Source organism: Ceratotherium simum, chromosome 6, assembly GCF_057802395.1.
Source record: "Ceratotherium simum simum isolate JZ-2026a chromosome 6, ASM5780239v1, whole genome shotgun sequence".
NCBI lineage: Eukaryota > Metazoa > Chordata > Mammalia > Perissodactyla > Rhinocerotidae > Ceratotherium > Ceratotherium simum.
The window spans coordinates 27,513,158-27,535,273 of NC_141905.1; the positions used below are offsets into that span (position 1 = coordinate 27,513,158).

The 22,116-nt window shown below is 35.5% G+C and overlaps 1 protein-coding gene across 4 annotated transcripts in view; it reads right to left on the bottom strand.

Moving 5' to 3' along the window:
- ADK (adenosine kinase) overlaps positions 1-22,116 on the bottom strand; it is a 539,838-nt gene that overhangs the window by 330,997 nt on the left and 186,725 nt on the right. For all 4 annotated transcript variants that reach the window (XM_004426944.3, XM_087432006.1, XM_087432005.1 and 1 more), the window contains exon 4: positions 17,600-17,678. In XM_004426944.3, coding sequence (XP_004427001.1) covers positions 17,600-17,678 — 79 coding nt within the window. The remainder of the gene's footprint in view (positions 1-17,599; positions 17,679-22,116) is intronic.

Consider the following 22,116-nt stretch of genomic DNA (forward strand, 5'->3'; position numbering starts at 1 on the left):
CTAAATATTTTAACAGATGTATAATTCATTTACTAATTCAAGATTTTTATCAATAAGCTATTAAAGTACTGCTACAATAAAAATACTGTCGTAAGAAATTTTTTTTTTTTTTTTTAAAGATTTTATTTATTGTATTTTTTCCCCCCAAAGCCCCGGTAGATAGTTGTATGTCATAGCTGCACATCCTTCTAGTTGCTGTATGTGGGACTCGGCCTCAGGATGGACGGAGAAGTGGTGCCTCGATACGCACCCGGGATCCGAACCCGGGCCACCAGCATTGCAGCACGCACACTTAACCACCAAGCCACAGGGCCGGCCCGAATTTTTTTGACATACTTGGAATTTCTTCCCCAGGGGAATCACAAGAAAGTTTTATAGTAATACTCAAGTTAAAATTAGAAAAACACTGTTTTCCTATACATATCTTTTTTTTCTTTGTGGCCATTTGAAATTTTTGGTTTTTTCACAACTTATATTAAGAATAGGTGTTGAGGTGTTGAGTTGATTACATAATTGTTTTCCTTTCTGAGCCTATTGCTGAAATATATTAATATTTTTCCTTCTTTTATTACTTTTGCATTCACCAAAATACAAGCATTATGAGGGCAGGCACACTTTGTCTGCTTTGTTCTCTGCTGTTTATCCTCAGCATCTCCAGCATTCTCTGTCACTTAGAAGAAATTCCATGAACATTTTCTGAGTGATTGAATGGATTAATAGACATAAACCTATATGAGAAAGCTGTATTTTTATTTATTGTTTGATTCTGTGGTTTGTACTAATTTCATTTAGTTTTTTGACTAACAAATGATCAGGAAACTCTCGCTAACACTAGAAGAGCTGGCTGATTTCACAGCCAAAGCAGTTGCAACCCAACAACTATCGCTTAACTCATTGGCCAGAGTAGTTTTAGATACTTACTTGATGAGCAGGGAGATGACTGTGCAGTAACAAACACCTCCCGTTGCACATGGATAAACACCTCTGGGGAAGTAGAGACCCAATTACATAGAATTAGAGAGCAAGCACATCTGCTGCAACAATTTTCACCCAATAACCCACTGTCTTTTGACATTCACCTGGTTACCCTCTGGTCTGGGCTCCTGGTTTAGAACTATCATACAAACTGGGCTTGTTGTATTGTTCTTAACCCTGCTTTGTGTACTTGTGGTTGAACTCTACTTATTGCCTGTCAAACCTCTGTAAACATGACTTACCTAATAATGTGATGTTAGGTCAACAATTTGAATATGATTTCTAACAGTTATGACCTCAGACAACTATAGACCTTGAATAAGAGATGCCTGAGAGTTCTCCCTCTTAACTTTCCTTGTTACTCAAATGTGGCCTCACATTGGAGTGGTTTCCAACCACTATGCACTTTCCCTTCAACATGGGACATGACAACCAGGAAAGGTCCTCCCTGGCAGCGAGGGACAAAACCACTGCGTGCAGAAAACCTGACTCTTGATCAATGATGCTTTTGAAGAAAAAATCTTGATCTAAAGGGGGAAATGTGAAAATTAATAAAGAGAAACCTCATTTAAAATGGAGTCAGGAGGCCAGAAGGGGGAGTTCCCATGCAGTAGCACTTGAGGTCAATTATAGGAAAGACAGTCAATTACAGACCCCATCAGAAAGAAGTCTTCAATAGGAAAGATTCATCAGTTACAGGAAGAAATGTACATTGCATCCCAAACAGAAATCAACTACCCCAGCAACTCAGCCAGTGAGAAGCTATCACCACCCTGAACTTTTGCTTTTCTCCAATGGACTTTAATTCAAGACAACCCCGCCCAATTTCCTCCTTTGTCTCTACAAAATAACATCTCTCCCTCATTTGTTGGATTTGCCTATTGCATATCCCAAACTGCAATTCTTTGGCTATTCCTCAATAAACTTGTTTTACTGGTAAAACAATTGGCTATTTTTAAGGTTGACAAGGGGAAGATGAAATTAATCATAGAATATCACAAATAAATGTACAAACTCAGCTGGGCTAAGCTATATAAAGAGATACGCGTGCTCCTAGAAGAGATTATAATGTGGGGAAATGAAAAGTCAGAAAGATCATTTGTCTGAGGAAATGACAGCTGAATTGAGAAACGATGAGGTAAAAAAAAAAAAAGGTATGGTAAGGACCATTTTAGGCAGAAGAAAGTACACATGGGAAGATGAAAACTAACAAATATCCAACTCTAAGACCAAAAAGAACATAAAGGTTCAGAGGAACTTGATAAACAGTAATGTTTGGACCGATTTGTGATTTGCTAGCATCCAGAGGCGTTAGAGCACTTCATATACTTTTAGTGGCCTAGCCCATAGGAGGAAAAAAGAGTCTGATTAAGTTTTGACAACATGCTGTGAGCTTTCCATGATGTTTATTTTGCTTAAATATTTACATGAAAATCTAAGAAGAAATATAAGAAAAAGTACTGAATACACACTTTGGAATTAAGAATGTGCTAGGGAAGGTAAACATTTATGAAACTGCCTTAGGTGCAATAATTAGAGATTGATCATTATCTCCTTGTTAAAAATACTGTTCTTTTACAAAGGAATTTACTAAAAGTTTCCTTAAATAAAAACTTATTTAGAGCATTTACATTTGCATTTAATTAATTATAAAATGAATGTAAACTACATCTTTATATAAGTACTAAACTTAGATATGAGGAGACTAACATTTTCCTCTGCATTCAGGTAACTATCGATGAATAATCCTTATTGACTCCAACCAACCAACAAATCTTCTAACAGCAGACAACAAAGAATTTCCAAGTCACTAACCAAAACAAACTAGCTAACTAAAACATTCAGGAGCTTAGAAGAGGATTAAACTTTATTCAACTTCTTAATACCCATAAGAACCAATCCACTAACGAGTTTTAGGCCCCATTGCTTTCTTTTCTATTTTTGAGAGAATTTGTTTTGAGATAAATAACTGTGAAGGAAGGAACATCTGGTATATTTCATTCTTTTAAATACATTCTCATCAAATTGCTGGAATTACAGATTCAGCTTAATTCAACTAATGGAAAATTCTTGCCATATACATTTTTCAGAGTGTAATAATAGCTCTAGTTTATTGAGCTCTCATTAGGTATAAGTATGGTCTAGGTATATTGTTCACATTATATCATTTAATTCTAACAACAAACTATATTGAGTTAGATACCATCAAAAAAAATTTCTGAAGGATTTTGAAATGGACTAAAAAAGACTGCAGATGTCATCAGTGGAAGCCTATGCACTGTTTAGAGCACAGCCTTCTAGACTATCTGATCCTACGGGGTTTACACCTTTTATCATCTTTGAGCTATTTTATGAGTCTGTAAATTATACACTACCTATAGCAACAATTCTTGTCTATAAATCAATAAATTAAATCTGACCCTGTAGAGAGACAACTGAAACCTGCCACCCCACCAAAAGTCAGTTTTATAAAATTTGTAGATTGATTTCATGGACCACACATCTCTGGTCTTTGAATTCTCCTTTAAATGAGTTGCGACATCTTACCTGTTCACTCATTAATTATAAGTTAAATAAAATTGTTGACGTGTTCATTTTATAGATACACGAGTCATAACTTTACTCTTTAACAATATTAGCCTGTAGGGGCTGGCCCCGTGGCTTATTGGTTAAGTGTGCGTGCTCCGCTGCTGGCGTCCCGGGTTCGGATCCTGGGCGTGCACCGAGGCACTGCTTCTCCGGCCATACTGAGGCTGCATCCCATACAGCAACTAGAAGGATGTGCAGCTATGACATACAAGTATCTACTGGGTCTTTGGGGGAAATAAATAAATAAATAAAATTATTTAAAAAAAAAAAAACCATATTAGCCTGTAAAATTACTGTGATTATTCCTATTTACGAAAAAAGGAAACTGAAACTTGCAGAGGTTAGGTGACTTGCCCAACTTTGCACTTGCCCAGCTTTTGCTTAATTCCACAGCACATCCCCTACACCCCTAATCACCATGCTTTGCTAAAATTTAGACTATTTGGTTTTTTACCTTGTTATCTCAAGTATCTCACCACCAAAAGTACCAAAGAACACTGAAATACTCTAGAAAAAACTTTTCTTTAAAAAACACAGCAGCTGACAGCACCACTATATAATTTAATTGGCAAAGACCATCCTCATTGTCCAACCAATTAACTTTTTTTAAACTTTTTTTTCCCAGGAAAGGTCTGACTTTATTTTTCAGTTCAAATAAATAAATACATTATCCATGAGACATTTATTTTAAAAGTTTCTGAATTCTAATTCCAAAATAGAATGAAAAGCAATGGAACCAAGGCAACAGTTTCATCCCCTGGATGAAATTATGTGCCGTCACTTGCAGTATTTCTTACTGAAGCTCTCTCTTTGCTTTTTCTCCTTAGGCAGGAGAGACAATCTCAGACTATACCCATGTTTAATGTCATACCCTGGGACAATGCACAACATTAAAGTTTATAAGAGTAGAGGTATGCTTTTCTTTTATAAAGGGATAATTATGATATATATGTGTAGATTTCCACTAGACAACCTCAGAGCACAACCACAACTACTGAGACAAAACTAAAAGCATGTTTTACTAATAATGGTAAAAGAATCTCTTAATATAAAGTATAAAACAAGGTGTAAAGAAAAAAAAACTGAAAGAAGAGAAGGAGGGAAGGAGGGAGGGTGTAAGGGAGGGAGTGAGGGAAGGAAAAGAAGAAATACAGATTTTGCTTTACATCAAAGAATCTGACATAACTTAGAAGAATGTCACAAACACATTAAAAATATCATTTAGGAAAACAAAACTGCTGTCTTCACTTTATTTTAGCTACTACAGTCTCTCACAATCTAATTCAATAAGGAAAAAGATTAGCAAAACGAGGTGTTAATTCATATTTAAATTTTTTTCTACTGCAAGGAGAACTCACAATTTGAATAGTCAACTTTATTTTGTGAGACCCAAGTTATTTAAAATTATTTATTAATCTTAAAATTGGCACTAACAGGAACCTCCTTTTTAATGACATAAAGGTTTGATGAGACTCTGTGTTACATCACCATCCGCCACATCCTGCTCTGATATTTATAAATACAGTGGTGTTATTGAAGTTTCTACAACTGCTCCAGGTGTAAGGCATTAGAACTGAGAATTCTCTTTGATCACTCCAATGTCGTTTCTTCTTTTTAGATCTAAGCAGTCTGGACTGTTCCCAGATTCCCAGAGATATGTCTAGTAAAAAGCCTTTTAATCTCTAACTCCTTTTTTCAGGTGAAATAGGTCACAAAAAGAGATAATCAGAAATAATATTTATTAATACAGAAAAATCACATAGATAACTATTTTTTTAAAAAAGGTCTATAAAAGAAAAGAAAGATGAGGCTCTTAGTTTAAATTTTTAAATACTATGACTCAACTGGAAATGCTATATGGTTCTTGAAATATCAGCTTTATAATTTTGGTTCAACATGTTTTATTAATTCAAACATAATTCTTTAAACTTTATTTAAAAAATGTTTTAGGAACTCAATGTACATCGAGTTTGGGAAAGCTTTAAAACACACTTCCGGAAACTGGTTCATTACCTGACGTTTGCATCAAAAAAACTATTAAAGCACTCCCCCTCCCCAGAGATGCAATCCTGTATAAAAACATAAACATACTGGTACTTAGTTATCTTAAAATTTAATTAAAAACAAAACAAAAACTTGGTTGAAATTGCACGTGAACTTAAATACAAATATATGGCTTATCTAACTGGGAGAGAGATGTAAAATTCCAAGATTTAAAAGTCAATGATCAGACCACCAGGTTAGGAATTAAAAGATGGAAGTAAGGATCTAAAAATTCAAGAAGAGACCAAGTTAAATGTTTAATGCTTATGTGAAGAAAAAAATAAAATTCATTACTGATGGTTTTATATATATGATTAAGGAAGAAAATCCGTAATTAGGAAAATCTGTCATCTCTACTACCTAAATAAAAATGGAGGAGAGTGGGCTATTTGGCAAGCAACATATGCAAATTTAGTAGTTTGCAAAAAAGATCTGAAGTAGAGCAAAGAAAGAAGTATTATTTTATCCCAAAGATCTTTGCTTTAAATGGGACAGAAAAACATACTTTATTAAGAAAGATGGCAGTTATTAAAGTAATAGGAAAATGGTTATTCTTCATTATCAAATAGCATCATAAAAATCCACAGAGCTTCAAGATTTTGGGAGATAACAGAGAGAAAAAATAATTTATTTCAATAAAGATCTGCTTATATTCCAGTTAACAGAGAATAAGAAGGCACTTAAAATATTTGATCAGATGCCCAGAACATCCACAAAAATGACAAATTTTAAACAAATACAGAACATTAGAAAAATCAGTAAATCAATTCACAGGAAGCATAAAAACAAGTGAACTTATATAATTTAAAACAATATAGGAATATCACATGAGCTGGTCATCAGGCTTCTGAAAAATTCAGTAAGTCAGAAAAAAGCATAAATCTCCAAGGAGCAAAAAAGTATTAAACATCAAGGAAAACTGCTCTCCCTAAGAAGCATGAAAGAAACAGTTGGTTTACTCAGAACTGTATTTAAAATGGATACTTGATGCTCTCTGACAACCTACAATCCTTTCCAAATTGAAGCAGACTGTAAGTAGCAGTGAAGGTATGAGAAACACTACTCAACATCTCTAACATATAGAACAAGTCAAAACTCAAGTCCTCTAAGGAAAAGAGAAAAATCTCCAGTATGGACAGCAATCAGAAGTTTCCAATTAGAATACTTGGGTTCTAATTCTGTTTTGCTCAGTTACCCACCATGGCATTTTTGTCTACCTTATTTAATCAGAATCCTTAAGCACTGTAATGGAGATCATATCATCTTGTCTGTCTCATAGGCTGTTGTGAGGATCTAATGATTGAGAGTATACAGTCATATAAAATAAGGATTGCAAAGAGGTAATATAAATAAGTTAAGTAGGGCAGGTTTAAGAAAACCAATAGCTCCAGTGTAGGAATAGAAAACAATATGCCATTGGCCTTGACGTAGAGTGACCAACTTTTTAGAAAGCCAACCCAGGAACAGACATACCAGACAAAATATATATATAATGATATAAAAAATAATTATGGAGCAAATTGGTAGAGTAGGCAGCTCCAAATTCTTTCCACAGAAACATCAAAAAACAACCATAAGGCAGACCAACATATGTATTATGGGAATCCCAGAAGAAAAGTGAGAGGAGTAGAAAAAATATTTGAAGATATGATGGCCAAAAACTTCCCAAATTTGGTGAAACACGTGAATCTATACATCCAAGAAGTTCAATGAACTCCACACCAAGCTCTGATTAAATTATTGAAAGACAATCTTGAAAGCAGAGGGAGAGAAGTGACTTGTCATGAATAAGGGGTTCTCAATAAGATTAAAAACTGATTTCTCAGGGCCAGCCTGGTGATGTAGTGGTTAAGTTTGCACGCTCCGCTTTGGCAGCCCAGGGTTTGCCAGTTCGGATCCTGGGCGCGGACCTATGCACTGCTCATCAAGCCATGCTGAGGAGGTGTCCCACAGAGAGCAACTAGAAGGATGTACAACTATGACATACAACTATCTACTGGGGCTTTGGGGAGAAAAAAGGAAAAAAAGGAGCAAGATTGGTAACAGATGTTAGCTCAGGGCCACTCTTCCTCAAAAAAAGAAAAATCAAAACAAAACCTGATTTCTCATCAGAAACCATGGAGGCCAGAAGGCAGTGAGATGACATATTTAAATTGCTAAAAGAAAAAAACCAAGAATTCTAAGTCTGGCAAAAATCATCCTTTAAGAATAATTGCACGTTTGGATCCCGGGTGTGGACCTACACCACTCATCAAGCCATGCTGTGGCGGCAACCCACATAGAAAATAAAGGAAAATTGGCACAGATGTTAGCTCAGGGCCCATCTTCCTCAAGCAAAAAGAGGAGGATTGGCAACAGATGTTAGCTCAGGGCCAAACTTCCTCACCACAAAAAAAAAAAAAAATCCTTTAAGAATAAAGGAGAAATTAAGGCATATTCAGATAAATAAAAGCTAAAGGAGTTTGTTAATAGTAGACCTTCCCTACAAGAAATGCTAAAAGGGGTCCATCAGGCTCAAATGAAAGGACACCAGATAGTAATTTGAAGATATAACAAGAAGTAAAGAACACTGGTAAAGGTAACTACACAGGTAAATATAAAAGCCAGTTATTACCACACTTTTGGTTGCAACACTTCTTTTATTCCTATAGGATTTAAAAGGCAAATGAATAAAACAATAATTATAAATCTATATTAATGGGCACACAATGTATAAAGACGTAATCAGTGACAATAACAACATAAAGGGGGAGGATGAAGATGTAAATGAGCAGAGTGTTAGTATGCTATTGAAACTAAGTCGGTACTATTCAAACCAGGTTGTTGTAAGTTTAGAATGTTAATTGTAATCCCCAAAGTAACCACTAAGAAAATAACTAAAACACATACAGAAAAGGAAAGAAGAAGGGAATCAAAAGGTACACTACTGGGGCCGGCCTGATGGTGCAAGCAGTTAAGTGCTCGCACTCTGCTGCGGTGGCCCAGGGTTCGCCGGTTTGGATCCCGGGTGCGCACCAACGCAGCGCTTGGCAAGCCATGCTGTGGCGGTGTCCCATATAAAGTGGAGGAAGATGGGCACGGATGTTAGCCCAGGGCCAGTCTTCCTCAGCAAAAAAAAAAGAGGAGGATTGGCAGATGTTAGCTCAGGGCCAATCTTCCTCAAAAAAAAAAAAAAAAGGTACACTACCAAAAATAAAAAATGTATACAAATGAGTACTTGTCATGGACTGAATTGTGTCCTCCTGAAATTCACATGTTGAGGCTCTAATCCCAAGAATTTCAGAATGCAACTCTATTTGGAGATAGGGTCTTTAAAGTGGTAATTAAGTTCAAATGAGGCCCTGATGGTGCGCTCTAGCCCAATCTGACTGGTGTTCTTATAAAAATAGATAAGAACACACAGAAAGACAACAGGAGTATGCACAGAGGAACAACTATGTAAAGAAGCAGCAAGAGGAGAAAGGACTCAGAAGAAACCAAAACTGCCAACACTTTGATCTTGGACTTCTAGCCTCCAGAATTATGAGAAAATAAATTTCTCTTATTTAAGCCATCCAGTCTGTGGTATTATTACAGTAGTCCTAGGAAACCAATATAATATTTATTTGAAATTACATATTATTCTGTATTATTTACTTTTCCGTCACATAAGTGCTATTATTTAAATAAAACAATAGAAACAAAAGAAACAAAATACTAATGGTGGCAATTAGCAATAATTAAAAGTAGGACTAATTAAATACTGTGTGTGAGAAAAATATAACAATCGTTATAATGCTTTTTTTGTTAAAATAAATATAGCAACTTAACTTTTCTTAACTCTTTATTGGATATTTAAATTTTATAGGCCACACTGTATATTCTCAACATATGTAAATGTAAAATTTTTAATAAGAGTAAGTACAGTTAGATTAAACAGATATTACCAATATTTAGAAAAAATAACATTAACGTTTCTTTTTGTCCTATGAAATAACAGAATATTTTTACTCTGTGTTTCCTTTCCAATAATACTTCCCTGAATTAACTAGAACCATTAGGACGTCCTTCTTTTATGTGTGGTTAAACTGAATATCATTAAATATACATTTCACTGACTTACAGCTCTGCTCTTATCAAGTCCACATTCTTGGTGTGACTCCAATGTGATGACATCAGCTAAATATGCTCTCAACAAAAGCATTTGAGCATGAAATACTTAGGATTTTACTTACTAGCAATAGCAGGTATTTGGATATATGAGAATTAGTTTCCAGCTCTACAAAATATCCATCAACTTTGCATCTAAATGGTTGTTTTGGTATTCCAATTGTTTATCAATCACATCATTTGCATTTATAGATTCATTATATATGCTATCCACATCTAAAATGAACATCATTTCAAAACACTCAGAAACACATTGGTAATTTCAATTTGTGCTGTCAAAGCTGGATTCCAAATAAGTTACAGTTTTAGTAAAGAAACTGAGAAAGTATAATTTAACTTGGATGCCCTTTTATGGTGACTATTTTTCCCTCTTGATTATGAAACAGTCATATTACACGAAAATGAGTCATGTGTTTGTTGTATGAGCTTTTTCTAGTCTCCTTATGGCCTCTTCATATATCATCAAACACTTTTGGAGAAATGGCATACAAATTTCTGTTTTACTGTAATCTTTTTCTCATTCTCATCCTCAAGGTATTGCCAGATTAGACAAAGACATTCTTCTTGTCTCGCATTTTAAAAATATTTTACGGGGCCGGCCCCGTGGCTTAGCAGTTAAGTGCGCGAGCTCCGCTTCTGGTGGCCCGGGGTTCGGATCCCGGGCACGCACCGACGCACCACTTGTCTGGCCCTGCTGAGGCCGCGTCCCACATGCAGCAACTAGAAGGATGTGCAACTATGACATACAACTATCTACTGAGGCTTTGGGGAAGAAAATAAAGGAGCAGGATTGGCAATAGATGTTAACTCAGAGCCGGTCTTCCTCAGCAAAAAGAGGAGGATTAGCATGGATGTTAGCTCAGGGCTGATCTTCCTCACACACACACACACACAAAAAAATACTTTACTGCAGGACATATTTTCTAAGACCTGCAACAATTATAGCCTCTTTTAGGCACACGTCCCAGGAAAATATCTCCTTCTATTTCTTTAAAGTCAAAAATCACCTCATATGCATCTGTACATATTGAGAAAACGAAAAAGTGACCAAAAATACTCACTATGAAAGCAACAAGAGGTAAACAAATCACACTCCTTTTTAGCAGTGTTGTATACAAGATGTACAGGATATTTAGCAGGTAAGATCTTTTTATTTTCATTAATAAGTTCACACTGGATGGAATATGACAAAATTTAAATTTGCACTGTCTGTCAAATATGCAGATCAGAAAAGTCTAGAATTGTATTTGGACATGATATCAACAATATTTTGTTTTACATTGCCTGTGGTTTCATTAAAATTTTCAAAAACATGATTCAACAAATCAAAGTATCTAAGAGCTAATGGGAACATTTTTTTGTTGACATGATTTGCCACATCAATTGATATATCAAAGTATGGTTGTTGGTAAGATCTGACATAATGAGCTCTACATTGTAAAGTGTTAACCTTTACTCTCCATATGACTTTCAGTTCTTCTTTCACAGAGTTGGTGATTTTTACAAATAATGTTGCCTTTCAATGTTTCTGCATATTTTTCTATAGCTACTATGTCCGTGTAAGTTATTGTTATTAAACTACCCAACAAGGAGAAATCCATCTAAACCTGGTGTTTTGTGGGGAAATTACCTTGAAGCACTGGTAGCCTCCAAGTACATAAACAAGGAAGCTACCGCGGAGGGCAGAGAACAGAAAGGGCTTACTAACCAAATTAACATCTTGATATTATGGATTTACTCATTTAAAACACAGCAAGAAACAAGGGAAAGAACTGGGGTAAGTTAGTACTCAGGTGTACTATCTTAGGATACAATCAAGTATAAGGACCACCCTACCTGAATGTTCAAACATCCTGTCTCTCTTTTTACCTCATTAGCCTTTCCTGATGATGATGGTGTGGTTATGAGATCAGGGTCACAGTTTGAGCAAGGAGGGTGCCACAGACAGTAGTGCTTAAGATCAAAGATACACGCTCACTTGCTCTCTGGGAGAGACTCAAGAGCAAGGACACCCAAGCTTGGGAAATAGCCTGCTGAATAGTCCAGGATTTATTTGCCTTTCCTGGGTAGAGCACACCTAGAAGGGGTGCAGCCAGAATGAGAACATACTAAGTTTCACTAATGAGTGATCAACTTGGGGTGATATAACTGTCTGCTCAGTGGTATGGTCTTTCCATCCCTTTCTACCTATAATACTCTTGTTTGTTACGACACAGTTTTTCTTTATTCTATCTTCACCAGTCTTACAGGTTACAAACTTACTCGCGATTTATATTTAACACATCATTTGCCTGTTTCCCAAGATACTTGCCTATTTACTATCTGTACTTAAAATATCCTATGAGTTTTGCCTCAATTTTATGAGCTACCATTTTACTTTCTATGAATTTCATCCATCCTGTTTTTCTTGTTTTTACAGAATTGAATACTTTGAAAATATATATTACATAGAACACACAGAGATAAAGAAACACATATTACACATGGTATATACCAACAAAAAAATACAGAGAGAACTCAATGGTCTATGAATACTTAGATGATGACTGAATTCTAATCTTATCATAGATCTTATTATATTTTAGGTCTACAGTTCACAGTATCTAGCAGATAGTTAGTGTAGCTCTACTAGACTGATATCTGCTTCCCAATATTTGCTTCTTCAATAATCTAGAGTGATAGAAAAAATGGAAAGCTGTAATCCAGTTGTTTTCTGAGGTGAAGGAGAACTCAAATGGGTAAGAAAAGAAGACAATAGCCCAAAACCAATCAATCAAACACACTAACACAAAACAAAACTCAGCACCTTCCCTGGTGGGCTGTTCCTGTCAACTCCTTTCTATTGGATTTGCCGAGACTTTTTAAAACAGCTTTAAGCTCAATCTCGAAGTCCTCATTCATTCACCATGTTAGATACAACCAAGGCTATGCCAGGATTGTTCACTCTAAGGCTCTAATATTTTTTCAAATTGTACTTAAAATTTAGATGAGACAGCTTAAGTTACCAGTTACTACCTAGCACAATGACTAGCATATAGTCATCATCATCATATATATAGCAGATATAGTCATCATCATCATATAGAATATTGATGCTCAATAAATATCTGCTTTATGTTCCAAAAAAATCTGTTACTCCTATTAATGATTGCCAAGGAAAATCTGAGAAATTCTCCTTCTAAAGGAAAGCACTTCTAAAAGAATGTTTTTCAAAACCGTGTGGTTATCCTAGTCATAAATTATAATTTGGCAATTATGTAGTTGGATCATCGATCAGATGGAAAGGAAAAGTACTCTCAAAATATTAGGGGAACTGAAAAACCAAACAAGATGTTCAATTGAGGGCTAGATTGAAATAAGCATTTTTAAGTGGATGAGAGCCATAAATCTGGTTGTTCTGTCCATGAATGGATAAATTTAAGCTTTTTTAAGATGAAGAAAATTCAGAAAACTGGGTGAAAAAAGGCTTCAACCCTAGCGGTTTCCAAACTTTCTTTTAAAAAGTAGTATAATTTTTTTAAACATTTGTTATCTCATTAATCCTTACAACTTCCATCTGAGATAAGCTGTAACCTCCACATTTACAGATGAAAGGCCCAGAAAAGTTGAATAAATTGTTCACGGCTTCACAGCCAGCCAGTAAAGTGACAAAAGCTTGAACTCAAACTCAGTTCTAATGGACTCCCATGGTCCCAAGAGCAAACCCATGCTTTTACGTTGCCTAGTTGATTGTTGAATAAGCAAATGAAATCTGTAACTTGAATCAGGCTGATATCATTCCCTACTGAAGCATTTCTAGAAACTAATTTTTAATTTATTTTTTAATTGTGTTGAGACATACACAAAATTTATATTCTTAATCATTTTTAAGTGTACAGTGCAGTGACATTAAATACATTCACATTGTTGTGCAACCATCAACACTATCCATCTCTAGAACTCTTTTCATCTTGTAAAACTGAAACTATACCCATTAAGCAGTAACTCCCCATTTTTCCTTCCCCATAACTCCTGGCAACCACCATTCTACTTTCCATCTCTATGAATTTGACTACTCTAAGTACCTCATATAAATGGAATCATCAGTATTAGTCCTTTTGTGACTGGGTTATTTCACTTAGCATAATGCCATCAAGATGCATCCATGCTGTAGTATGTGTCAGAATTTCCTTCTTGTTTAAGGTTGAATAATATACCATTGTATGTATACACCACATTTTGTTCATCTCTTCATCCACTGAAGAACACTTGGGTTGCTTCCACCTTTTGGCTATTGTGAATAATGCTGCTATGAACATGAGTGTAAAAATATCTCTTCAAGACCTTGCTTTCAACTCTTTTGGGTATGTAACCTGTCTTAGTCTGCCCAAGCTGCCATAAAAAAATACCAAAGACGGAATGCCCTAAACAACAAATTTATTTCTCACAGTTCTCGAGGCTGGGAAATCCAAGATCAAGGTACAGTGAATTTGGTTCCCGGAGAGGACTCTCTTCCTGGCTTGGAGATGGCCACCTTTTCGCTGTGTCCTCATGTGGTTGGGGGAGGGAGGGAAACAAGCTCTCTGATGTCTCCTCTCATAAGGGCATTAATCCCTCATGATGGGACTTCTCATAACTTCATCTAACCCTAATAACCTCTCAAAGGCCCTATCTCCAAATACCATCGCACTGCGGGTTAAGGGCTTCAACATATTAATTTAGGGGGACACAAACATTTGGTCTATAGCATTCTCAGAAGTGGAATTGCTGGATCAGATGGTAATTCTGTTTGTAACTTTTTGAGGAACCACCATACTGTTTTCCATAGCGGCTACACCATTTTACATTCCCACCAACAGTGTACAGGGTTCCAATTTCTCTATATCCTTGCCAACACTTGTTATTTTATGTTTATGTGATAGTGGCCATCCCAATGGGTGTGAGGTGGGCAGTATAACTTTTAAAAGAATTAAATCTTACATTAAAGCTAACATACAAAATAGAAAGTAGAATTGCTCTGCTTTTAAAACAACAAATTTAGAACAAATCTAGCATTAACCTTGCCTCCTTGTGACGGCCTTTGAGAGCCTTCGCCAACAGTTCGAAAAAAATCTTAGAAAACAGACTGATAAACCAATCTTATGCTGGGAAATGGGGGTTTAAGCTGGAAAACTGCTATTCATGAGTATCTCTTTCAGTTTTCATAGTTCAAATTTAAAACTTCCTAAAATCTAGGACATGACATAAAAATCCTACAGTGAAAATGAGAATAGTCGTGATTCAACTAGAAATTGAACATCACATTGGAGGTACACTTGGGAAGAATATAGAGTTTTAGATTCAGGTTTCCGAAAACTGGAGAAATCACATATGTGAGTATTGATGTATTTTTATTCTGGTTCTTGTCAATTTGTTTGTTTGTCTTTTAGGGGTGGAGAGGATTACTCCTATAACATCATATTATACTTATTACTTTATAGTTCTATCTCTCCACCCCACCAACCCCATCCCCAAATATATTTTCATTATAATGAAAGCTTCAAGAGCATGAATCAAGTCCATTATTAACTTTCGTATCAACAACATCTAACAGATTACCTAGCACACAGTAGGAATTTAATAAATGATGAGGAAGAAAGGGAGGAAGAACAGAAGAGGAGAAGTTAGGACAGTGGTTAAAGAGAAAAGAAATGGTCAGTTTTGCAGTGTCAGCTAGAATTTTGTAAACAAGGGAAATTTCTTATTTATCAATGTATCTGTTACATAGCACAGAGATTCATACATATCAATACATGTTGGCTGAACTAAACTGAATTGCTTTGCATATGGTATAAAAGAAAGATTGCTAGTCTGGCAATCAGGATAAGATTTTAATCCCAAATATACCACTAATAACAAAATAAAAATATTGGATGAGCCACCCAAAACTTTAAATTCCATTTACTTCCTTGCTAAAGATAGGAACAAATACACCATTACTTGAATACATTGTTACACTGAAGTACTGTGAAAATTGCAAAATAATAATAGGCAATGATTGTTTTATTAACGAGAACAATATCAGGTAGAAATCCAATCGAGAGCTCAATATTAATTATATAAGTAATAAACTTTGGGAAAGCAGAAATTGATGAAGATCCTCAAGAAAGGAGAGAATTTATTAGTGGATAGCTAACAGCCTCCCAGATCTAGCAGGAGAAAAGACAGAAGAGTAGTAGAATGTGCTTTGATAGAATGAGGCTTTAAAAATATGTGTCATGGACAGAATTGTGTTCCCACTTGAAAATTCATTAATTGAAGCCCTAAACTACAATGTGACTATACTTGGAGACAAGACTTTAAGGAGATAATTAAAGTTAAATGAAGTTCTAAGGGTGGAACCCTCATCTGATAGGACTGATGCCCTTACAACAAGAGGAAGAAACACCAGAGATCTTTCTCTACGCAGGCACAGAAGAAAGGCCATGTGAAGACATAGTGAGAAGGCAGCGATCTACAATCCAGGAAAAGCCCTCACTAGAAACCAATTCTGATGGCAACTTGATCTTGGACTTCCACCCTCCAGAGCTGTGAGAAAATAAATTTCTGTTGTTTAAGCCACCCAGTCTATGGTATTTTGTTATGGCAGCCCAAGCGGACTAATACAATACCTAAGGACAAAAAGTAAATTGTCCTTTTTCTAATACCTGAGCTGACAAAGTAACCAGCAAGATGTTTTAACAAAAACAATACAAATCAACTCACAAATACAAAGACCTTCTCCTCAGGCCACTCCACACAAACGACCACTTTCAAGATTAACTTTTACAATCGAAAATATTTTACTACTATGATTAAATTTGAGCTTTGGAAGTATGTCGGATAATTACACTGTATGGCTAAATCAACTAAGAGTCCAAAAAAACCAGAAATTGTTCAACTTTTATTTGTCAGTTTTCTACTTCTTCAGTCTTTGAAGTTAATTAAAATTCAAAGGCAAAGTATTAATCAATGAAAAATCAAAATGACCTGAGTCCATCAGAGTTAGCCAATTACTGCAGTGAGTGAGATTTTGAGCTAGTTTTCAAATCAGAAAGGTAAGAACCAGCCGTACATTAAGCTTTTCCTCTCCTTCATAATTGGACGTTTAAACAGAATACTAACACTCTCACTCAAGATTAAGTTAGGCTGGTGACTTGAAGAGTATATATCAAAATGAGATTAGCCAATTACCCACTGGTTATGGATACGGATATATAAATTTATACATACATAGACACATATATATACATTTATGTATGTATATATGTATATAAAAGATATGCCCAGATATAGATATATAAATATACATGTAGCTATATATAACAAGTATATTGTTATAGGAATATCCTTTCTAAGCACTATATGAAATGCAGAAGCCATAAAGTTTAATTATATTAAAAAAACTAAGAACTCTGGCACAGTAAAAGATACTATAAGCAGAGTTAAAGTATAAATAACAAATAAAGAATAAATATTTTCAATTTATAGAATAAAAAGGAATACCAGCCATAAAATATCAGGAGTTTCTACAAATCAGTAACATATGAAAAATTATTAAAAAATAAAGTCAAAAGATTCAACAACTAATTAAGAAAGAAAAAATGTAAATGAACAATCAACATATTAAAAGATACTCAAGCTTACCAATAACCAAAGGAATATCAATTAAAATAAAATAATTTTTGTTGATTAGACAGGTAATAACTGCTAAAATCCCAATTCAAAACCAACAAAACTATTCTATAGCAACAAAATATAGACTGGAACATTTATAAACAATGACCAAAAGCCTAGAATCATTTTTGAATCCATTTCTTCATAAATTTTAAAATAATTAACCCACCTGGGCCACTTTCATTGAATTCTGGGTAGAGCCACCAGCATGATATTCGACTTTGAATTTTTTTACAAGTTCATCAAACCTATAGGGAAATCACAGTAGAAAAAAGTAAGTTAGCATCTGTCAGTTGTCACAATGTAATATTTTCTGATTAGAAATGCATCAAATCACAACTAGTGGAATTTTTTGAATTATAAAATTATATTGAATAAATGAATTAAATATTGTATGAAAAACAACTTTGCTAAATTTCCATACTTAAGAAATTTTTTCCACAAATATACAACTATAAGAGTTTAAAATATATAGGCTGTCCATAATTAACATATAAACTAAACAGAAAATAAAAATACATAAATTATTGTTTATAAGCAATGTATATTTTCCTATATTAAGTGTTGATCTCTAGAATCCATACAAACGCATATTCTAATACATTTTAAAAGTTTCAGATACCATAAGGACTATTAGTTTATAATTTAAAGAATCAGGAAACTATACTGAGTTGTTGGCATGATTCTAGGCACGTTGCTTGGTGACAGTTTCTGTATCTGCCAAATAAAGGCACAGAGAGAGATGATCTAAAGCTTTGGGCCGGTCCTGTGGCTTGGTGGTTAAGTGCGCGCGCTGCGATGCTGGTGGCCTTGGTTCGGATCCCGGGTGCGCATCGAGGCACCACTTCTCCGTTCATCCTGAGGCCGAGTCCCACATACAGCAACTAGAAGGATGTGCAGCTACGACACACAACTATCCACTGGGGCTTTGGGGGGAAAAATAAAATAAATAAAATCTTTAAAAAAATAAAAAAAAAATAAAGCTTTGATACTTTACTATTTTTGGCATCTGATAAAAGCTATAGAACTTCTCTCCAGGAAAATATATGTATTCACCATATATGAAACTTTTCATATAAGATGATCCCTGTACACCCCTCCTACTACACATACCCAGTCAAAGGAACATGGACAATGATTCTAAGTCTTAAATTAGATGGTATTATTCTGGATCACAAATCAATATTCCCTACTACATGACTCTAACATGTTAGATACTATGGGAGATGTCCAAGGGGCATAAGTACGTACTTTAATGTCCAAGGGTTTACAAGCTTTGGAGGGACAAAAGGATGAATACACATGAAAAAATAGAGAAAGGCAGAAAATCCCAAGTTACTAAGTAATAAAATGTATGCAATGTAGAGCCAGTCCTGATGGCCTAGTGGTTAAAGTTCGGCACGCTCCACTTTGGTGGCCCGGGTTGCGCCTGTCACACCATTCATCTGTCAGTAGCTATGCTCTGGCGGCAGCTCACACAGAAGAACTAGAAGGACTTACAACCAGAATATACAACTATGTACTGGGGCCTTGGGGAGGGGAAAAAAGGAAGATTGGCAACAGATGTTAGGTCAGGGTGAATCTCTCCCACAAAAAAACAAATGTATGCAGTGTAGACAGCAAGTGCTACAAAAGGTCGGTCAAAGAAGAAAGAGATCGGCATGTCAGTAGAGTATTCAAGGAAGATTCCAATCTTTCTGGAAAGTATTTTCAAAACTTTAAAAACTTAAAGTATAGAAGTAGATTCTTTTACTCGAAACATTTCACAGAACTTCAAAATATAATAAAAAAGAGACAAATGTAGAGATGGTCAGATTAGGGGTAGGGAAAATGTAGTTATATCCATTCCCATTTCTCCAGTTATCTTGGGGATTCCATCTATAAAACCCTGAGATGGCAATAAACACAATTAGCAAACCTGCCCACAACTTTGACAGCAATATTTGTATACCACTAATAATACTAATGTAATAATAACAGTAGAGAAGGCAAAGCACATAGGCACAGATGTAGTTAGGTGGGTAGTTGTGGTAGTTCAGGGGAACTTCTTTTCTAACTACTTTCTGAACCAGATATCAGCTAACAGAGATGTTAGAGACTGGACAAGAAAGGGAAAGTGAATGGCAAAGTAAACACAGTGATCAACTGCTAAGCTCATTTGAGGTCTCTCCCCTTTCAAAAGCCAATTCTTCCAAAGATTTTGGGTCCTATTTGTAGTGGGTTGAATGGTGGCCTCCATAGAGATATGTTCCCCTAGAATCTGTGACTGTAACCTTAATTGGAAAAAAGGTCTTTGCAGATTGAAAGTTAAGGATCTTGAGGTAAGATCCTCCCTCCTGCATTACCCGGGTGGGCCCTAAAAATCCAATGACAAGTCTTCTCATAATAGACAGAAGAGAAGGCACAGAGAAGACTATGTGAAGATGGAGACAGAGATTGGAGTGAGGTGGCCATAAGCCAAGGAAGCCAAGCAATGCCAACACCCACCAAAAGCTGCAAGAGGCAAGGAAGGATTCTCCCCTAGGCTCTTCAAAAGGAACACAGCCACATCGAAACCTTGATTTCAGACTTCTGTCCTCCAGATCTGTGAGAATAAATTTCTCTTGTTGTGAGCCACTCCAATCTGTGGTAGTTACAGCAATATCATCCTTTCTTACTGTCTCAAGAATCTCTTTCCTTAAGCTATAGCCTTCTCGGGCCGGCTCCGTGGCTTAGCGGTTAAGTGCGCGCGCTCTGATGCTGGCGGCCGGGGTTCGGATCCCGGGCACGCCCCAAGGCACCACTTCTCCGTCCAACCCGAGGCCGAGTCCCACATACAGCAACTAGAAGGATGTGAACCTATGACATACAACTATCTACTGGGGCTTTGGGGGGAAAAAAATGAATAAATAAAATCTTTAAAAAAAAAAAAAAAAAAAAGCTATAGCCTTCTCTATTCCACCATCCATTTCTTCCTTCAAACAACTAAGAATCAAGTAGCTATAATATTTTGGGAAGATCCAGATGGGACTAAATTTGTTATAGATACTAAAATCACAGTAAACCAACTATTTCTATTGCTAAGAACTTGGGAAATGTATTTCTAAGAACTGTAGTGTAAAGTGTAAAGTAAAATGTAAAATGAAATGTCTATTTTGGAAGGCATACATCATACTGCTCAATAGCAATCTGACTACAGACTGGAACACTTGTTGCATCACTTCCTGTGTGACCTTGGTCACATCAATGAATCCTTCTGTGTTTCACTTTCCTCACTGGTAAATAGGGACTAACAGTACCCACCTCATAAACTTGCAGTGAGCGTTTAAAAAAATGATGATTTGGATAAAATGTTTAAAACAGTTACTTTGTCACTTTAGGCATATAGTAAATACTATATAAATGTTTGCTATGGAACCTAACCCTAAAACCTCAGAGGGTCCTGAGATCCCAAAAGTTTTAGAAAAACTGAATAATAGTTAAAAAGGTTTCTTTGCCTCAGAATCTCTCAAGGCCTTTAATATGCTGATATGCACTGTGAAAATTCAAGATGGAGATAGAATACACACATTTCCTAAGTTTATTTGGTCATGTAATTCTTTTTCTCTAGAGCATCTAGCAAAGCTCATGTTCTTTTTAAACCATAATAGTCTAGAACCATGTTGGTCCAATAAGGTAGCTACTAGCCTTCTATGGCTATAGACATTCAAAATTTAAGTTAATTAAAGTTAAATAAAATTCAGTTCATAAGTCACACTAGTCACATTTCAAGTGCTCAACAGCCACGTGTGGCTAGTGGCTATCATACTGGATGCACAAATACAGCACATTCTCAGTATTACTAAAAAGTTCTACTGGATGGTGCTGGGCGAGTTCAATAACAAAAACAAAGTAAACAACAGAGTAAACATGATCAATTTTAGAGCTGAAAGGGACCTAACAGAATGCCTTCATTTAACAAATGGGGAAAGTGAGGCATAAGGTATTTGAGTAGATTGCCAAACAAAGGTCACACATAGCACACTGGTGAGTCAAAATCAGAACAGCACTCTTAGAATTGCAGTCTTAGAATTACCTGTTAATTACAAACACACAGAAATCAGTGTATATGTCTCCTCATTCCAGTCAACTAAGAGTTTGCTATACAAACCAAAACTTTGCTTATTGATGTTATCTTTGGAATCAGTTCAAGAGGTATAAAAATTATACGACCTCACATTTCACGATGGATGACGAAGCATATGTTTGATTCCTCTTCCAAGTCTTACTGGATGTCAAAAAACATGTTTTATATATATATAAATGAACAAAAGTATAACAGCACCATAAAGCAAGGAAAGATGCCACACACAGACCATAAATTTGAGAAATAAAATTCTAGTTTAACAGAAAGCAAATGTAATAGAATAACAAAGCAGTGACAGGAGACTTAATAGTAGGAGTAATTTCTTTAAACACTATATTTGGAACATCAGGGTAGCTGCCCAACCATTGCTACCTTATCCACAAAAGTAAAATTTATTTAAATGCTCCAATTTGTCAAGGTAAAGTCCTCCTTATTCTGACAATCGTGTGGATTCCTGGCCTATCTGCCAATTTTTTTTCTTTTTCTTTCTTTTTACTTTTTTGGTAACAGCTTTATTTAGATATAATTCACAGACCATACAATTCACTCATTTAAAGTCTACAGTACAATTGCTCTAAATA